The 12072-nt window shown below is 42.6% G+C and overlaps 3 protein-coding genes across 3 annotated transcripts; 1 reads left to right on the top strand and 2 right to left on the bottom strand.

Moving 5' to 3' along the window:
• Nucleotides 1-547: 547 nt before the first annotated feature.
• LOC117973624 (FAD-linked sulfhydryl oxidase ALR-like) lies at nucleotides 548-2104 on the bottom strand. Its single transcript, XM_034926546.2, has 3 exons — nucleotides 1865-2104; nucleotides 1211-1422; nucleotides 548-994 (listed from the first exon to the last, which is right to left on the bottom strand). The coding sequence occupies exons 1-3, from the start codon at nucleotides 2069-2071 to the stop codon at nucleotides 832-834; spliced, it is 582 nt and encodes a 193-aa protein (XP_034782437.2). The 5' UTR covers nucleotides 2072-2104; the 3' UTR covers nucleotides 548-831.
• Nucleotides 2105-3088: 984 nt separating this feature from the next.
• On the bottom strand, nucleotides 3089-5355 carry bud31 (BUD31 homolog). Its single transcript, XM_034927181.2, has 4 exons — nucleotides 5149-5355; nucleotides 4350-4472; nucleotides 3709-3875; nucleotides 3089-3441 (listed from the first exon to the last, which is right to left on the bottom strand). Exons 1-4 carry the CDS (start codon nucleotides 5240-5242, stop codon nucleotides 3391-3393), a joined length of 435 nt encoding a protein of 144 aa, XP_034783072.1. The 5' UTR covers nucleotides 5243-5355; the 3' UTR covers nucleotides 3089-3390.
• A 910-nt stretch (nucleotides 5356-6265) lies between these two features.
• Nucleotides 6266-12061, top strand: shmt1 (serine hydroxymethyltransferase 1 (soluble)). Its single transcript, XM_034926936.2, has 12 exons — nucleotides 6266-6389; nucleotides 7174-7294; nucleotides 7641-7786; nucleotides 8020-8135; nucleotides 8454-8614; nucleotides 8815-8896; nucleotides 9520-9732; nucleotides 10417-10533; nucleotides 10724-10846; nucleotides 10958-11074; nucleotides 11200-11310; nucleotides 11431-12061. Exons 2-12 carry the CDS (start codon nucleotides 7193-7195, stop codon nucleotides 11601-11603), a joined length of 1461 nt encoding a protein of 486 aa, XP_034782827.1. The 5' UTR covers nucleotides 6266-6389; nucleotides 7174-7192; the 3' UTR covers nucleotides 11604-12061.
• Nucleotides 12062-12072: the final 11 nt, after the last annotated feature.

Here is a 12072-nt window from a genome sequence, read left to right as displayed (position 1 = left end):
GAGACGGTATAACCAGTTACACTCTGTCAATGAAAGACCAAGAGTCACAACACCTGCCCCAGATCGACAGATCATTCTGCAGCATCTTCGTGATTTCAATTGTTAATCAGCACAATAGAAAGTCACTGCACCTGCTCTAAAACAGAGTGTGTCATTTTTTTGATCACATCTAGGGAATTTTACCCCAATATAAGTGATATGTTTCTTTTGATGCTCAAATACAAGTGATACGTTTCTTTTAATGCTCAGTATATAGGTTTGCCTTTTGATGGTATTGCCCAATCTTTTTGCCCGCTGCCTGGCCTGAGCGAGCCATTCCGATAGTAACCCAAATACTCTACACAAGGTGTGAAACGTAACCCCACAGCACCCTCTGCTGGTCATGGGAACAGATTCAATCTTAAAGCTGGCTTCTGAATTTCATATTGCAACTGCAGCCACAAGTCATTCCTGTAAACAATGGGGCTTTTCATTTACCTGATGCTAATGCATGCTCTTCATCGCAATAGACATTTATTTTTCCATGTATAAAGTACATTACATCCCATTAATAAAGTCATTACAACACACTTTTTATTTTTATTTAGTTTTTTTAAATGGTTATATTTTACAACACAATATGGGATCCAATTCAACAGCTGACAGACTTGCCTCACGTTTCACGAGTGACAACCCCTCCAGATATTATGAAAATAAAACACATCACAAAACTCCAGGAAAGTTTGATCAGACAAATACGGTCTATGACTTCTATTTTAAAAATGCACACCATTGTCATTTTTAGTGTCTTAAATAAAGGTCTGGGGTTCAGTGCTGCCAATTCCCTGCGTGTTAATCGCAAGACCCGTCCTTCCAGCCGTCCCTCCACCGCTCATCCACCTTGGCACAGTCGAACTCTGGTTTGCCGATGCGCACGTTGACATCATTATGAAGACGGCACATCCACTGGGAGAAACTGTTTCGGCTGGTGGTGTCTGGTTGATTTGATTTTAACCTGAAGGAAAGTCATTTTAAAAACCGTTATAAAAAAAAAAAAATCTTTGAAATAAACGCATCTACTGTTATGATTATAAATAGGCGATTGGAAAACAGCGCAAATACCCTGTCTTTCATCTCAGTAGCACGAGCAATTTTGCCCCTACGCTTGCATTTTACACATCGGTTTGGAACATGTGTGTTCTTCACAGGACAGCGCTATAGACATACTGACCTTGCTCGCAAGTCTTCAGCACACTCGTCGCAAGGAAAGAACTTTGAAAACAAGTTAACGAACTGCTTCATGTCCTGCTGCTGTGCGCCAGTGGGCGTGTCGGGGTAATAGGCTGCCATCGTGTGCAGGAAAGACCAGGTGCTCCTGCCCAGCTCTTCCCGGTCTAACGGGCATTCCACGGGCCTCTCCTTGTCCTCGTCGAGCCGGCACTCCTGCAGGGAGTTCAGGTGTAGTCAGCAGGTTCTGATCGTGCACGGCTGAAGGATTTACTACGCCACATTCTTTTAATTTGAAAAACTGAAGCATCTTTTTTTTCTCCCCAAACTTGTGCCCCATTGCACAGCAGATCGACCCATTCCTGGTTTTACTATGATTTTAATAAGACACCCCTGAGCAGTGTGGCTAATCAAGCTCTGTTAAAACCTGGAACACTGTGCTACAGTACAGTATGTAGCCTTGTTCGAATCTTAACATTTTCAAATGATAGTACAATAATTGGTCATATGTGTGTGGTGCCTGTAGACTTCTACGCTTCTCAGGCATGTTGCATGATGACGCTCAGTGGTGGCAAATAACTCACAGCCTGATTAAACAAAACTACTACGCAAGCTGACCGTGCATGCTGAGCCTAGTTTTGCAACATACGCAACGTACCTGTGTGGGTGTCTGTTTCCTCTGCTGTTTGATCCAGGATTTGAAATCCATGCACGCCCGGCACGGCTTCTTTTTCTGCTCGCCGGTTTTTTCAGACTGTTTATCTGCCGGTTCCCCGGTAGCGGCGCCCGGGATCGCGAACGGGAAACCTGCAAAAGGTGACTCCGAAGCTACCGGGGAAGAACCTTTATCACTGGGCGCAGCCATCTTGAAAACAAGACGCTAAGACTGAAGGGAAATATTGGAGGCGGTACACTTAAAATATACCGTATTCTACAACATACTGTCTTTGGTATTAAGACTCCTATTGCACAGCAGTTTCACCCATTCCAGGATTTACTACTAGCTTGATTCTACCCAATGTGTACTGATAACAAGCTCAGGTGTTTTACTAACCTCATAGTAAAACAAGTAATGGATCAAACTGCTAAGCAATGGGGGTATTATTTCCATCCCTGCACTGTTAGTACATGCATTTGGTCAAATAGTGCATCTCTGTCTGGATGTCAGTCTTCTTTTTCATAAAAACTCAATTTCTTGATGTTGCTAACAAACGTTGCATCAGTACCAATGCTTTTGGGGTATACATGTTGTATAATACACAGGGCTACAGTATTCAAAATACTGTAATATTTTTCAAGGAATGCAATATTTAAAAAAAAAACAATAATGGCCAGCAATATAATGCAAAACGCATAGATTGTGGTCATGCTATTTTATCATAACTTTTCTATTTCCTTCTCATATTTGGGTTACAAAAATGCCTTGCCCTGGAATAATTAATAGCAACAATATCATCAGTGTATGCATAAGGGTCTATAAATATCCAATTGGGCATCTAAACCACTTCCAGGTACAGCCATATGTGAGCTCAAAAGAAAATAGGTATGGTGAGGTCCATTGCATGTGGAATTACCCTAAAGAGTAAGGAATGTGATAGGTATGGTGAGGTCCATTGCATGTGGAATTACCCTAAAGAGTAAGGGATGTGATAGGTATGGTGAGGTCCATTGCATGTGGAATTACCCTAAAGAGTAAGGAATGTGATAGGTATGGTGAGGTCCATTGCATGTGGAATTACCCTAAAGAGTAAGGAATGTCCTGCTAGTAATTCATGATCCAGGCATCACTCCAGTAACAGCAGCACTGCACTAATCCAAACCCTTTCATCCCAGTCCCATCCCAATCAATGGATTCCAGTATTACATTTACAAACACACAACCTTTTAAAACAACAGTATGAATTATTTATTTGTATGACTAAAAGAAGCAATTATATATATAAAAAAGAGAGATAGGAAAAGTACATCGAGCATACTGCAACGAGTAGTTTCATTTTACACACCCTAGGATCTTTACAAATCAATATATAGTATAATAATGTCGCTTGACAATCACAGTGTAAACTAAAGAAGGTGTTCTCGCTGACACAGTTGTAATCAAAGTATGGTCCAGGAGTTTAAAATGCACACAGGTTTAGGTGTTAATATGAGCCCTCGTGTCCCATGGCAGCAGACAGCCTCCCTTCAGCCAGAGCATCCTCTGCATCCACAGTGAGTGCATTCGATGATCCTTCCCTGCAAGAGAACATACTAGGTTAGCATGTTTATACAGTACCACTTCTGTAGTATGCATACAGTATTTACACACACAAACTTTAGAACACATACAGTTAAATATTGGGCCCCCTCATGTGATTTGTGTGTGTGAATGTTTTTAATAATTCTAAACAGGTCATGCAAAGTCATGTGCTCTTGGAATTACAATTTTCTACAATATATTTTCTACTATATCTTCAATGAAATGTTTCCTGAAGCCCGTCTCTTTTGGGTGAATAATCTTACCGCTTCAAGCTTGCTCTTGGGGACTCTGCAAATGCAGTTGGTTCCAAAGTTGGTGTCTCTGGTCTGGATACAGCGCAGACAGCAGAGGTTTTCATAGCCCTGCTTCTTCCACTTAGCAATCAGGTTCTTATCAGCATAGCCCTCTTTAATGCAGTACTCGTAGAGCTCTAGAAACAAAAGGCAACAGCACTTACCCAACTGTCTGCCAAGCAGAAAACCAGCAATGGCACCTCCTTGAATGACAATTATCACACTCTTACCAGCCCAAAAAAATAACAGATACACTTACTGACGCAAATAAAGGATTCACCTGCCTCAAATCCGCAACAGATCTTAAGCTTCTAGCACTACCTACCTCAATGGGAAGATGGCCACTCCTTTTTTTTTTAATTAATTTAAATATTTATGGTTGGTTTTACAGACCTCTATTAGCACTAATCGTGGACTACAGAGCTAAACTTACATTAGATAGTCCAAGGTCAGTGAGAATCTTGATCTGTGAAACCAGCAGTTCATTTTAGATCACATACAAAAGTAACTGGCTTTTTTTTTTTTTTTTTTTTAATTATAGCTACACAACATTGTTTACTTGGAGTCATTAGATCCGGGGTTTATTAAAAGTACTGCATGAAGTCACCTACCTCTGCTGATGGCCTTTCTCTTGTAGAAGAGGTCGAAGATGTAGCGGCTCCGCTGATGGTGAAGTCTGAAAATGGGCCACAGCGACTCCACCTTCCTCTTCCCTTCGTGCGGATCGGTTTCAGCTGGAACAGCAGCATACAAGAGAATTGTAAAACAGCTATGCGAAAAACTGCTTCTGTGACGAGAGTTTAGGCATCCGAAAATACATCGGGGGGTATCAGCTGTATGGTATAACGACTAGTGAATTATGTCGCAAAATATGCCGTTTTCTGTACTCTAGCATTTTTAACATTGGGTTAAAACAGGGATTCAACGTCTTCCGAGCGCAAGGTGTGCTACCCCTTTCTTTCTACAGATCTGCGACGCCCAGGGATGGAAATAAGACTCCGATTGCATAGTAGTTTCACCCATTCCAGGTTTTACTACAAGGGTAACAAGCTCAGGTCTATCATTATTAAACTTCTAGTAAATCCGGGAATGGCACAAGCTGCTGCGCAATGGCCGACTTATTTCCATCACTGAGTCTTCTGTAAATTTGAGTAGTCTGTATCGTGCAGTAAACTCGCTAACCCTCTCCAGCCCAAGCGCTGTTGTGATTAGGGAAGCAATGGGGTACAGGATGCGTGTAACTAGTTACGTATTTGTTTGTGTGTTGATATGCCGATTAAATAAACCGCTCAGTAAGTGACAGCCCGATGTATTCATTCAATGATGAATCGACTGTACTAGTCTGGCCGTGTGGTGAAGTTGGTTTCCACTCAGCCGACGTGTGTAATCAATATTTTAAACCCTCCTCACCTTCCCTCATTTTCTGGTCTAGTTCGTCCAGTGTGGGTTCAATCAGCTCCCAGCCATCCGGAGGAGGCTTCCGGCTCCTTTTTACTTTAGGCATTTAAAAGAAAGAAGAAAAACGACTCCCGTTTGATGCGCGACGAAAAAATGAATCTCCTGTTTGTTTCTGCACTCGCACTAGACTACCTTACACTCCCCCGTCCCTCGTTTATGACGTAATCGACACGGGCGGTCTTATTTATTATTTATTTCTTAGCAGTCTCTATGGCCACCCACAAAGCGTTATGTAATTCAGCATGTTAACGTAACATTATTCCACTCGACTTTAGTTAAATGTGTTCATTCTGTAGGGTGTGCAATAGTTCAATAATCTTTGGAGCATTTTATTTAAAAACATAAATTCGCAGCGACAGGTCCCTGAGTTTTTATTGTTTTGTTTTAGGATTTTATAACCAGAAAAAAATGGACTGCAGTGTCGCCAACCTTTTAAAAGTCGCCCTTTTTAAGTTTATGTTTCTATTCTAACCGCCATGCTTTTAAATCCGTTTTATTTAACAGGATATTCACTTATTTTAATATAGACTTCTGAAGCCTGGTAACTTTGTAGTTGGTCATAATGTGTGGCATTATTATTATTATTATTATTATTATTATTATTATTATTATTATTATTATTATTATTATTATTATTACTAGACCAGTACACCCACGTGGTCCTTTCAGCCTATTCCAATCAAGGATTTTGTTCCTTTACCCAATTGAACCATCAGGTCTAGTTCAATTTAAAAAATCACATGTTTTGATACGGCTCCTGCAGGGTAATTATACTATTCCTCAGAATGAAAAACAGCTCATACAAAATATGAATTCACGCCATGATAAACGTGCTTGAATTGTATTGCACCTGCAGGATTAAAATATTTCCCAAGTGTTAGCCACCACTCCACACCTGGCTGAGACAGCTCGCTGTACCCAAACCACAACCTGCAAACTTTGGCATTCACTTACAGCATTAAAAATGAAATGTGCTCATGAGGGAACGCCTTCTTTCACTGGGTAGAAATCTCTACGCATATGATTGGCTGCCAGCTTCGCGGACTTAGGTGGGCAAGATCCTGATTGGCTGCAAGAGGGGGAGAATCATGCTCGCTTGTAGGAGGGGGAAACAAAAAAGAACGAGGTTGTGCAAACTTGTGCAGAGCAGGCAGTCACACTGCTTTGAGAAGGGAAGCGAGGAAGGAGGAAAGGTGAGTGATGGGATTTTTAATTAATCCTAATGAAAATATCGTTGTGCGCGTTTAACAGTATTGCAATTGGAAGTGCTTTTTATATTGCACGCTTATTTTTTTTAATTATTGTATGGGAATTCACTTTTGGCTATCGCGGTTTAAATAAACCAATGCTTTCGCCGTTTCATACTACACATTGTCAGACACGGTGCAAGTGTGCAGGCCTTTAACATGAAATCCATTCTGTTTAAAAATACATTTTAGCAACTGGATGCAGATGATGTCACGATACTTGATAACTACATACTGTACTGGGGATCGACTTCCAACGAAATGCAGTGTCAGCCGGAAATGTGCGCCGTGCACAACTATTCACGCAAAAGAGCTTTTAGGTTTTCTTTTTAACGGTAGCACAAATAAACTTTTGGTTACTTATATTCTTATACTAAAGTTGTCTCCCAAGTGCGGCCGCTTTAATGCTATTGCTAGAAAATAAACTGGTTTGGTTTCCAGAAACTATATTCCATATGGTTGGTTTTTATACCTCATGTAGTTTTCATAATTCTTTTGTTTACCTCTCAAGTGTTTCTTCACTTCAAAGGTGTTGCAGAAAGGCACTGAACATGTTTAAAATGAACCCCAGGTTCAGGGAAAATTACACAACGGGAACTCATGACTGTGATAGCCAAAGCCAAGAATTAAGAGAATGATTAATTCCTGCTATGGGATAGACCCATGACATGTTGCATCATCTCTCCTCCCTCCTCCATATCTGGCCTTGAATATTGCATTCCTTTTTCAGAGCTGAACCAAGGCCCATCATGGCTCACATGACACTCATAAACGAACAGCAGAGGAGCAAAGACTCCTGGGAGTCGCACAACAACATGGTGCTGGAACCGCTCAGCAGCAATGACGCGCAGGTGAGGGCACGGGGTTTTGTGCTGTGTGTGTTTTATTTTTTTGTTTGTTTTTTGTTCAGTCTTATTATAAAGGTTTAAAGCTGAGAAATACACACAGTAAGTCTTTTCACAGGCACCGTATTAGCAGGTATGGGTCATAATGATGTTAATCTAGAATTCCATGTGTAAGGAGACAAGCAGTACACACAGACAAGCAGCAGTCCTGTAAATGGCAGTTCCAAGCTTGATTAGCCGAAGCTGACAAATGAAGTTGAGTTTGGATGAGCTGGAGAGGCTCCCTCTCTTGTACTGACAGTGGCTGCTCCTGTTGCATTATGTATGTTAGCAAGCCTTTTTTTTCTTTCAGGTTTATGAAATCATTAAGAAGGAGAAAAGACGACAGACATACGGCTTGGAGCTCATTGCCTCTGAGAACTTTGCCAGCCGAGCGGTTCTGGAAGCCCTGGGTTCCTGCATGAATAATAAATACTCCGAGGGGTACCCCGGGCAACGGTGAGTGACCCCATGCATGGAATCTTCCCAGGGTCAGGGTTCACAGCTTGCTGTAAGACCAGGCTCCCACAGCCCTACGGGCAAGGTTGCAAAGCAGTGTTCGACAGAGGAGCCCCAGACTGGCAAAATGTAATGGTTTGGAAGGCTGGTGTGTAAAACAAACTTGCTAGAAAACACTTGAACCATTAAGACAGTCAGCTTGATACGTTTCTGGTTGGTTGCTGAATTCTCAGGTATTATGGCGGCACTGAGTTTGTGGACGAGCTCGAGAGGCTGTGTCAGAAGAGAGCTTTGGAAGCGTACGGCCTGGACCCAGAGAAGTGGGGGTGTAATGTCCAGCCTTACTCGGGTACAGTATGCCGACCGATAACATGACTGCCAGAATAGTCTCACCTGACGCCTGTCTGTAAGGAAGAGACCAGTGCAATGGAAGCCGCATCAAGCCATGCAAAGGCAGTGAAGCACAGGAATTCCTTCGCTTGTACGAAGTGGCAGCTCCTGTTTTATCAGGTCAGGTCTCTTTTTCTATAGAGAAAGAAGCCTCTGATCGAAGCTAACAGCACACTGCCTTGAATGTGTTGAGACTTTGCAAAGGTGTACGCTGTGAATGATGTCTCTCTTTCAGTGGAAGATGAATAACCGTTAACTTGCGTCCATGTCGGTGCAGGGTCTCCCGCTAACTTTGCTGTGTACACGGCTCTAGTGGAGCCGCATGGAAGGATCATGGGGCTGGATCTCCCGGACGGGGGTCACCTGACACACGGATTCATGACCGACAAAAAGAAGATCTCAGCCACCTCCATTTTCTTTGAGTCTATGCCATACAAGGTAACAAATACCATCCTGTTGGTGCTGGGAAATTGAGTTACTGTAGTATTTTACGATCCTAACATCTGTGCTGATCCTTAAAGAGTACACGACTCCCATGCTTTGAACACAACCTCATATTCAGGGTTACCTGATACATGTGTTAGCATAAGGTTAGTTTGATTATTCTGAACTTTGTGTGTGTTTTGTTTTGGCGCTAGGTTAACCCCGACACTGGTTACATAGACTATGACCGACTGGAAGAGAATGCCAGGCTCTTCCATCCTAAACTAATAATTGCAGGTGCGTAGTATTAACCTATATGTACTCGAGTAAGTAGGAGACCTTTTGTCTAATTGTTAATGATACATATTTAGTTTGTTTAAAGAATGATTAAAACAAACTGTTTTGAAGTAGCATGGGTTGACTTCACACTGCTAACCGGACAAAGGGCTGAAAACTTGAAAAAACTTGCATCTCAGGCCTATGTAAATACAAGCGGAATAGGAGAATAGAAAGACAGTGGTGCTCTCACAACAATTGAGCCCCTCCTAAAATTGTTATATGTTTTTTCTCAACAGCAGAATAGAGATGATTTTCCTGTGTACGGGATCATCCCATCAGTCTAAAGGTTAAAGAGTGGGGGCACAGCGGGGAGGGGGCGGTGATATAGGCATGCCAGCTTTCAGGAACAGGCTGTCCTGCCAGACTTGCTGCAATCAAAGGTTACAATAATCAAAAAATCTTTGCAAAGTTTCGGTACAGTGTGCATTCACATTTTGTGCCCATAATTAAGAAATGCTAAGCAGCAAAACGATTGTAGCAGTTTAAAGTTAGCGAGAAAACCTTCTAACCACATGCTTCAGCACAGGGTGCACGGTGTTGGTTGTGTGAGCTCAGTCATTGTCCTTCTGTTTTGCTATAAGGTGTCAGCTGCTATTCACGCCACCTGGACTACGCCCGGATGAGGAAGATTGCTGATGAGAATGGCGCCTACCTCCTGGCAGACATGGCTCACATTAGCGGACTGGTGGCGGCCGGGGTCGTCCCTTCCCCGTTTGAGTACTGTGACGTCGTCTCGACCACCACTCACAAAACTCTGCGAGGCTGCCGGGCTGGCATGATCTTCTACCGGAAAGGTTGTCTGCTTGTTATTCAAAATCCCCTTCTCTTTACTGTGTGTCTGAGCTCTCAGTACAGTGATTGGGTTGAACAAGGTGGCTGGCTGTGTACTTCCCATAGGCGTGGACAAACCAGACAAGCAAGACCAGCCCTAGCTCTATGGGATTAAACCTGCGTTGCATCCCCAGAGGGGTGTGTGTGCGTGTGTGTGTGCGCTCACATAACAAGGTGTTAGGTTACCAGAGTTGCTGATGTATGAGGGGATATGTACAGTTTGCAACAAAGAAAGTCTGAGGAGATAGCAAAAAAGCCTTTAGCCTCGAGCAATCCAGTATTGTCGCAAAAATCGTGGAGCTTTTATTGTCTTGCAACAGCTACCTTGGCAATCTGTTAATGTAAAAATCAAAACCCTCTCAAGACAATCATGTTTAATTATTTTCTAATAGCTGAATGTGCAAGAGGGATTCAAACCCAGATATGCTGAGGCTGGAAGTATTAAGTTCAGTATTACACTCCGGTGTAATTTTCCCTTGCATAGGTTTCATTTTAAACATGTTAAGTTACTTTCTGCAATACCCTTAAACTCTATAAACACTTCAGTGGGGGGAAGCTAAGGAGAAATCTAACTTGGTGTTAATTGCTAACAGCCCAAGCAGTCAGGAGCCAAGCCAGCCCTTAACACCTTTCATTACATCTTGCAGGAGTTCGCAGTGCAGACCCGAAGACTGGCAAAGAGACCTGTTACAATCTGGAAGGACCTATCAACCAGGCCGTATTCCCAGGACTGCAGGGAGGACCACACAACCATGCCATTGCAGGTGTGAGGCAGTGTCCCCATCCTGTCCCCACACACATCTCGACTCGCCCTGGAAAAATAAATAATATAATTCAGTTTTTTAACGTTGATCCTGGTTGAACTAGGCAGCTTGGCTCTGTAGGCGTTGGCACATGCTTCTCAATTAAAAAAGCAAGCTTAACATTGCTTATTTATTCATTTGGTGATTGTAGGTGTTGCTGTAGCTCTGAAACAGGCAATGACCCCTGAATTCAAAGCCTATCAGATACAGGTGCTGGCGAACTGCAAGGCTATGGCTGCTGAATTGATAGACCTGGGTTACAAAGTCGTCACTGGTAAGTACTGAACAATGTAATCTCAGTTTAACAATGTAAACAGTGCAGAACGGTGTAGGTGTATGCCAGTGTGTGTGTGCGTGTGTCTCCAGTGTCTTATTATTTTACCAGGTGGCTCTGATAATCATCTGATCCTGGTTGACCTGCGGCCCAATGGCACGGACGGGGGCAGGGCAGAGAAGGTTCTGGAAGCCTGTTCGATCGCCTGCAATAAGAATACCTGTCCAGGTGAGAGGCTCCACACCCCACGTCCTCCATTCAGATTTATTACTCCTTGTGGACTGCAGTCTGTTCTTGAAATTTGCCTGTCTTTCTGTTTTTCTGATGCAGGTGTTTTATTTGACCTTTTCCAGGTGATAAAAGTGCCTTGCGGCCCAGTGGTTTAAGACTGGGAACGCCAGCCCTCACCTCCAGAGGACTGGTGGAAGATGATTTCAGGAAAGTAGTGAAGTTTATTCACAAAGGTAAGCACACTACATAGCCAATAACGCAAACCGCTGTTTAACTTTACTCAAAAGCCACTATCCTTTCCAGTTAAGCTTCATTTGAAAACGAGCTTCTAATCAGAACCCCTCTGCTTGCAGGTGTCGAGTTGACCCTTGAGATTCAGGGGGATATGAACCCGAAAGCCACCCTGAAGGAGTTCAGGGAGAAGCTGGCTAACGATGAGAAGTACCAAATGAAAGTGAAGCAGCTCCGAGAGGAGGTGGAAAGCTTCGCTGGGCAGTTCCCAATGCCTGGACTGCCTGATCTTTAAATTGGGGCGGATGGGTCTGACTGCTAGCTTGATGTGTGGTTTGCTTTGCTAGGGTTTGATAAGTTAATGTTATTATTCTATTCATTCATACTGTCAGTATTACATCTCTGTTAGTTATTATCATTTTTTTTTTTTCTTGTTGTTTAAGGACATTACAGTTCGTGCTTAGGAAAGTTGGTTTATTTGGATGGATATATCTGTATCTCCAGATTGCAGTGCCTTAAGATGTGCAAGTTTAGTTTGAACATGAAAAAAACCCTTTTGTATTTCATACCTGTCTTGATTCCAGTAAAGAAACACTGAATGTTGGTGACAAAGTCAAAGTGAATTTTACCACTCTGAGGTACACTTGCGAGGGTGTGGGGGTGGAGGAATGATTGCAATCCACTGCAGAAATTCTCTCAAAATTAATATGTAAAGAAAGAAATAAAAACTTGAGCTTTGTTCATATTCTGAAACACGAGTCTGA

This window comes from Acipenser ruthenus, chromosome 22, assembly GCF_902713425.1.
Source record: "Acipenser ruthenus chromosome 22, fAciRut3.2 maternal haplotype, whole genome shotgun sequence".
NCBI classification, from domain to species: Eukaryota; Metazoa; Chordata; class Actinopteri; order Acipenseriformes; family Acipenseridae; genus Acipenser; species Acipenser ruthenus.
This window is presented reverse-complemented; position numbering and strand designations above follow the sequence as displayed.